This window comes from Drosophila innubila (genome assembly GCF_004354385.1).
Source record: "Drosophila innubila isolate TH190305 chromosome 3L unlocalized genomic scaffold, UK_Dinn_1.0 0_D_3L, whole genome shotgun sequence".
Classification (NCBI taxonomy): Eukaryota; Metazoa; Arthropoda; class Insecta; order Diptera; family Drosophilidae; genus Drosophila; species Drosophila innubila.
The window spans coordinates 27,483,879-27,491,682 of NW_022995376.1; the positions used below are offsets into that span (position 1 = coordinate 27,483,879).

The window sequence follows — 7,804 nt, forward strand, 5'->3', positions numbered from 1 at the left end:
GTCCGATTTGAACCAACTCTGGACAGAATATATAATACCAAGTTATATGCTTATTGTATCAGTTTGGTTAGGATATATCATTAAGCAAAAAAGTTTTTCATACAAAACCTTGATTTTTGACCAATTGTTCCTATGGGCGCTATATGATATAGTGGTCCAATATAGAGTGGTGCAATATAGAAAAATCTACATACCAAGTTTGATGTCACTAGCTTTTAAATTGTTCTTATAATTTGGATATGAAATGTTCTATGTCGATTTTTAGGCGGTAAAGGGGGCGTGGCAAAATTCTGAAACAAACTTAATCTGCTTGCAATATAGAGGAACCTACTTACCAAGTTTGGTGTCTCTAGCTCTTATAGTCCCTGAGATCTAGGTGTTGATACAGACGGACGGACAGACAGACAGAAAGACAGACGGACATTGCTATATCGACTTGGCTATTGATGCTGAACAAGAAAATTTATGCTTTATAGGGTCTGCCACGCCTCCTTCTGCCTGTTACGCACATATTAGTTAAAACAAACGCAATAGACCCCTGTACTATTTTTAAGTACGGGATCTAAAAAGTAAACAAGCTTTTTTCAAAGAAAAAATGCTTTTGAGAATTAACATTTATTATTAAAATTTATTATTACACATCCTGAATCCGCTATTGGGGCATGGCTTGTTGCTCAACTTGCCTCCTCGTCCTAATTATGAGAATCGAAAAGGAAGGCTTTTGTCCAAATTTGAAAATTAGCAGCATCTTCAGGTTAAAAACTGATATTGCCCAGTGGGCCAAAACTTCGTTGAAAGAATCATTTATGATAGATTTGCGGGTTTCAAGCGGACAAAACGTCCACGAACGATAGGAAAATGAATCACTTCTCGCTCAGTTTGTGGCAGCGAAAAGCTTTTTTGTTTAATTTGGACACACGGTCCTGGGTGTATTGGAAAAATCTCTGGGTAGTCCGATCAAAATCACCATCTTCCAACGCAAATTTTTGTTAAAAGGCCACTGCGAATATATATAAAAGAACAATTATTATTTATAATTTATATATGTATATGTTATAAAAATAAATATCCTCCCCTTAAAATTGTAGCGATCTTTAATGTAAAAAACAAAGGGTATAATACGTACATACAAGTTATAAATATAGCAAGACTTCTCAAGCTATTAAGTTGTTGTTGCTTAAGGCTCCGCAGCTTTCACCAATATATAAAACATATAAGTAGAATTCAGTTAAATACTTACTTCTTCTTCACAATTTTCTTCACAATACACGTCACATGTGTTCGCTCTGCTTGCCGAAATTTGAAAGAACACAAAAGTAGAACTGCATAGAGAACGCAACACAACGGACGACACAACCAAAAACATAACAACAACAACAATTGTTGTCAATACATTTTCTGTCGTGTCGTGGCCCGAAACCTATTTCTGTAGGCCGAAGTCATTTATTTACCGTCCCGAAGCAGCATCGCACTCTACAGAACGAAAATGTTGAGTTGCAACATGTTCTTGTCCGTTTTCTGCGCGCTGATGAGCTTGCTGGCGACTGTTAACCGGAACTAAAGTTTTCACTCGCTTTTGATCCGGTTACCGACCGTTCTTAAGCTCTAAAACGAGAGTTTTGCGGAGCTTCAGTCAGAGCTCATTTGTTGTCCGCAACTTGTCCGATTCTAAGCTCATTTTTGACCATTTTGCGACATGCTCGCTCAACGTCCGCACTTTGGTCCACTGGGAACATCCTCAGGTTATCAACTGCTTTATATTAGCAACTGCTTCAGGTTTAATTCAAGTAGCAACTGCTTCAGGTCTAAAAAAAAAATTCTGCATAGTTTGAAATCAATTCAAACTTTTATGGTTCACAAAATATTGGTGAGATAAATTAGACAAAAACAAAAATTGTCTCTTTTGTTGGTTTACTGCCGATATGACATTTTCAGCAAGCAACAACAACACTTGCATAAATGCAAGAAGCATGATTTCAAAATATGTTAATTTCCATCCTCAGTACCATTTTTGCTAGTTGACCAGCAATTCAAACTTAATGCCATCTTTGCGTCGCTAGAACCAGTTGAGAATTCTAAAGCGCAAGAATGATAAAAAGGTTTAAATGCCATATTGTGTTGCTGTTGTGACTTATTTGAAACCATACGATTTTAGGCCAACTTTTAAATCTCATTGGTTACCGACCCCTCTACTGAGTAACAGGCCACATGATAAAACCAACAACAAACAACACTTGCATAAAGGCGTGGAGCATGGCATGGTACAGCTGATGCAAGAGATGCCAGTCCCTATCATCAGTACCATTTGGGTTGCATCGATTGGCGATTCAAGCCGAATATCATATTGGCATAGTCAGAACCAGTTGAAATTTATTTGATGCATTTTTGTTGAGTCTAATAATATTAAAACTATTGCATACTCTAAGGAGCTTATTTTGCTTCATGAAGTTTGGCACGTTAATACTGCTGTTCTACTTGTCCGATCTGGCTGCGACTAAGTAGGATAATAGATAATAGCAACTTGCAACTCTAATACCCACAAAAAACGTACACTCAGAAAAGAATGCCATCCTAAAATAAAGTACAAGCGCACTTGAATTTATCCCGTTTTGTACTTACAGTTTTAAGATTCCTGTGTACTAAAAGTCTTAAATTAAGTATAAATCGATCTTAATTTTAAATTTTAGACTAACAGTTATGTGATTTAATAGTAAGATTTCAACCAAACTTAGTCAGAATATATTAGACCATGCCAAAAGTATAATCTGTGAGTTTGGTTGAGATATCTTAGAAACAACAGAGTTTTGAATACTAAACAACTGTTTTAAAAATGTAAGATTGCTGTGTACTAAATTCCTAAATCAAGTATGAAACAATCTTGAATTTGAAATTCGGCCGGAATGTATAGGAAAATGTCAATAATATATTCTCTGAGTTTGGCTGAGATATCTCAAAAAACAACATAGTTATTCTCAATAAACTCTACTCTTATACATGCACGCTGCCGGTCGCCGACTCCTCGCAATCAAGAGTATAGCGACGGTGTACCGCAGTGTTGTTGTTGGTGATAGGCGCACTCAAAAAACGAAATAAAGCGTTATGCATATATACATACATACATATGTATGTATGTGTGTGTGTGTACTTTGTAAGAAATTAACCCATCTGAACTTTTGTTTTATCCAAGCCTGCTATATTACCCATTTTTCAATTTGTACTACTATAATACATTTACAATCGTAATTAATAATATATTCTAGCATCTTTTAAATTTTATATAAATAATTATAAGATTTACATAATTGGGTGGTGCTAATTTTCATTAAACAATTAGGAGCAACAGTCCGACAAGGGTTAAATAGTTCTTTTCGGCATTCGTTGTGTCTAGTGCGTGATCGCTTCTGCACAGTGACCATCACTAACTCGAGCTCTCGCTTTGTTCTATTTGCGATCTATGATTTTGGCTGCTGCAATTATTTGAATTCGCGCATCGGTTAAGACAACATGTTGGGATGAGGGAAAGTGAACTAATTATTTGTGAGACGCCAACAGACGTTTTTCGTCTAGAAGAATTCTTACGTCAATTAAAAATTGAAAGAGCTTTACAATATTTAAAAGGGAAGTGAAGCATGCATATGGATGTATATACATATATTAACAATAGATTCTTGAACATTATGTACAGTATGTCGCATGTGTATGTGTGTATGTGAATAAATAGAAGAAATCAGGCAATAAAATCGATACAAACGAGAATGTGGTGAACATTAATTTTAAAGTGTTTAAACAAAAACTATAAGCTAAAAAAACTTTAACACACATATGTATATGTATGTACGTATGTATGTAAAATGCCATTGCTTAGCATTGCCAGTGTATTGCTGTACTTTTGGATTTTCGTTTGCCTCATATTGGCGTTGCAACGACCGGCCATTTACATACTATGTACATATTTATGTTAATTTTTGTGCATTTCCTAGTTTTGTTTCTACATGTGTTTTTGTGCTTAGATATGCAAATAAATACATTAATTTTTATGTATGTACACACAATGAAAACGAAACGCTGAAAAGTGACGCCGATTTTATGTACATACAAACATACATATATATACAGCTTCTTTCTCAGTGCATCTGTCAGTTTTTTTTTTTTTGGCGCGTAAAATATCGCGTTCTTTGTATAAACACTCAAAACAAAAATTTTTCGTGCACTTGAAATTTAAAATTTTTCTTTCTAACATGATTTTAAAATAATCGCAAGACATAGTTTAATAACAAAAGAAATTTAAGACATGGTTGAGTTCATTTTTGATCGGTTTTTCGATTTCGCTTGAGAAAAATGATTTTTTTTTTTATAAATCTTATCTTAAATTTTTATTATTCAAAATAAAAATAAGAATAACTTGTCAATTAAAATTTAAATATTATTATTCAATTGTCTATTAAGCCGAGGAGTCAATTTTAATTATTTTTTTAATTTACATTGTTTACATTAATTTATTTATAAAAAAAAAATTTTAGTCGCCACTGTTTTTTGACGCTTTTTTGGCTTCAATTTTTACAAACTTAATTATTATTTAAGGTCCCCAATTTTATTATATATATTTAATTATTTAAACGTTATTTACTCATATACATTTGTATGCACATGCTCAAATAACATATATGACATCAGAGGACATTAAAGAAGCGATTCCACCACTGGAATCCACTGGACAGGTAAGAATAATAAATATAATAATACATATATGTACATACAGTTTGTCAACTGTTTGCAAAATAAAACAAGGGGGCTTCGCCCCCTGCTCGCTTCGCTCGCCTACCCCCGGCTCGCTTCGCTCGCTGTAAGGTGCGGCTACAGTCGAGCACGCTCGACAGTAGGATACCCTGTGCCCAGTGTCTATAAATAATAATTTGTTTACAATAGAATTGATTATATACATATTAAAATGTATATCTAAAAATTTCGCCGCTCGAATTTGCATCCGATCTAAGAAAATCGGTTCCCAGGGAACACCACGTGGAGGCCATTACAATTGTTATGGGGTCACTTTTCAAATAATTACTTGGAGACCTACGAGTCGACTTGAGCTGCCTAAAAGCTCCTAAGTTCCCCAAAATAAAAAATTTCAAATTCTGCACATTTCATCAGCAGATATAATAAAGAAGATAATAATAAGGAATACGTAATTAATACACTCTGCAAAATTCAATAGCAGATATTATAATTAAGAAAGACGTAAATATAAAATACGTTACTTTATATATATATATATATATATATATATATATTTATATATTTAAAACGACAATTTAGGGGACCGTTTTCTATCATTATAATTTTATCATTTTTATATTAAATAAGCATCCAAAATATCATAGACCAAATTTTGGATCAATAAGACTTACGGTTTTAATGATATATACAATATTTTAAAGAGTGTTTATTATGAGGACTTTATATAAATTGGTACTTGCTGAGACCGAGTTCCCAAAATACACTTTCAGTAAAACGTAATTTTGAGGTATATAAAAATGTTTCTGCTTTGAGGTAATTTTGGAAACATAAGTGTAAAGTTGCCCCTTAATTCAAATAATTATTTTCAACAATCATTTCAAGGACAAGCTGACTTGCAGCCAACCATAATTTTAGGGACCCGCGGTATATTGTGGTTTTTGAGGACTTTGACCTCAAAAAATACCTAGGGTACCAGGAAGTGTTTCATTTCCATATGTATCTAAGTGAATAATGGAATTATACTGTGAACCTCATAAGCTTTGATATTTTCAAGGTCTTTGTCCTGAAAATAAACTTTAAGCCTTAGGTGTGTATTTAGAGATCCTCGCTTTATTGTAGTTTATGAGGACTTTGACCTCAAAAAATACTTAAGGTACCAGGAAGCATTTCATTTCCGTATGTATCGAACGGAATAAAGGATTTAAGATGGGAATTCATAAACATTAATTTGTTCAAGGTCTTTGTAGTTAAGGACAATATTTTTAAAGAGCCGGAGGGCGATGAAAGACGAGTCGCAAATGAAGCTTTTGGGCCAGCTTGAGTGTTTTTTGTCTTGTTGATGGCCAAATATTTTAATATTAATTAAATAAAATGACCAAATTAAATCGAAAACAAATGAAGTTTATTGAACGAAAAACCTAATTCCACTTTATAGTTCTTCATGTATAATGGTTCTTAACAATTTTTAATACTTAAACTATTTTTGACTTTATATATATGAATGAAAAGATTATATGAAATTATTTAAACTTATATTCTAATGAAATTTTTAAAACTATATATTTGCTATATATTTGAAAGTTTTAAATGCGTTATATATGCCAAGAAATGACTTGAAAAGTATTGTACATTAAAATGCAGAAAACTCTGCAAGAAATTCGCTGACAGATATATCGTGTTTAAGATTGCCAAATATATAGCAAATATATAGTTTTACAAATATTTACAAAAATGGCATAAAGTATATTAAGTGCTACATATAACAAATGTAAGTATTTCAAAAATTAAGTTGAGCGCTTTCTTGCTGTTGCTTTCCGTTGATTGTCGATCCAGGTTTTCAGTTGCGGCGGAGTGCGATTTTTAAGGAATGTAGAGTTTTGGATAAGGTTGTTACAATCCTTTAAGGAGGGCAGCGTATCCAAATTCTCAATATCGCCAAGCAAACTCGTTATTTCTGCACGTTCCTCCTTGGACCAACGCACTCTTTTTGTTTTTCCAAAAGGATATCCTATAAAAAAAAACATTCTTACGATAACCAGTCGAATGGAATAATGTAAATTAAGGTGAGTATTTTTTTAAATAATGTTTATATGGGCATTTGCAGGACCGTAAAAGCAAAATTCAAAAGACTTAAGTTTTTAAAATTGACCGGTTTGACATTTCCTGGAAATGCCCTTATTTGAGTAGGTATATATAATTAATAATATATTAAATTAAACTACGGCTAGGTATCACAAAAAATGTCAAATTCTCTGATCAAAATATATTGAAATAAACTAAGCTATTTATCTTTGTTATCATTATAAAGAATTTCGACTAGGACTGACTCTAACTTCTAAGCGAATTGCTCTAAAATAAAGACTAACTGCTGCGACGCTTCTGCTTTGGCGGGTTATTTCCCTGAGTATTATCCTTTTCTGATATACTTCTCGAGTTGCTGATGAAAGGCTCTTTGTCGATAGAATCCAAATCCACATCACCTACAAAATTAAACAATAGCAAAGTTTTAGATACAAAACAAAAAAAAAATTTATATTCGGCGTGCCGAAGATATAACATACATGTGCCCTTTATAATACAACGAAGAATTGGGAAAAATCGGCCTTTGATGTTGATCATGAATATATTCTCTTTGGTTTTGAAAATAAATAAAACTCACTTGAAATATCTTCTCCATCATCATCATTTTCATCATTGTTGTTAAGCGCTGGCATTAACATTTTTGAAACTTCTGTTATTTCAATTATCGAAGAAGGAACTCGGTAGATATTTTTATGGATATCTTTGTGATGACCCATGAAGTTGGCAAGACGGTCAATCTGTGCTTAGTATAATCGAATAGTTTCTTTATATCTTCTTTGCTTAGGAGACTTGTTTTATTAGCACGCCTAATTTATGTTTGATCCTCTACTGCCTTTTTGTTGATGTTAAGATGCACGTCCTTTTGCCACACTTTCATAAAGTCCTTTACCAATTCTTTTTTTTCATGCTGCTGCTCTTTTATGTATAATGTCCACAGTAAATCACAACATTTTCTTATTAGGGTGGTTAAATTCGTGGCAACTGA

At 33.0% G+C, this 7,804-nt stretch overlaps 1 protein-coding gene across 1 annotated transcript; it reads right to left on the reverse strand.

Moving 5' to 3' along the window:
• Positions 1–6,521: 6,521 nt before the first annotated feature.
• On the reverse strand, positions 6,522–7,494 carry LOC117788547. The gene is made up of 3 exons (XM_034627332.1): positions 7,397–7,494; positions 7,104–7,217; positions 6,522–6,745 (listed from the first exon to the last, which is right to left on the reverse strand). The coding sequence occupies exons 1-3, from the start codon at positions 7,455–7,457 to the stop codon at positions 6,522–6,524; spliced, it is 399 nt and encodes a 132-aa protein (XP_034483223.1). The 5' UTR covers positions 7,458–7,494.
• Between the last annotated feature and the right edge of the window lie 310 nt (positions 7,495–7,804).

Coding starts and splice junctions, on each gene's coding strand:
- LOC117788547 (XM_034627332.1), bottom strand. CDS start 7,457: ATGTTAATGCCAGCGCTTAACAACAATGATGAAAATGATGATGATGGA. Junction 7,218..7,396: donor TGATGGAGAAGATATTTCAA/GTGAGTTTTATT, acceptor TTAATTTTGTAG/GTGATGTGGATTTGGATTCT. Junction 6,746..7,103: donor AAAGCAGAAGCGTCGCAGCA/GTTAGTCTTTAT, acceptor TTTTTTTTATAG/GATATCCTTTTGGAAAAACA.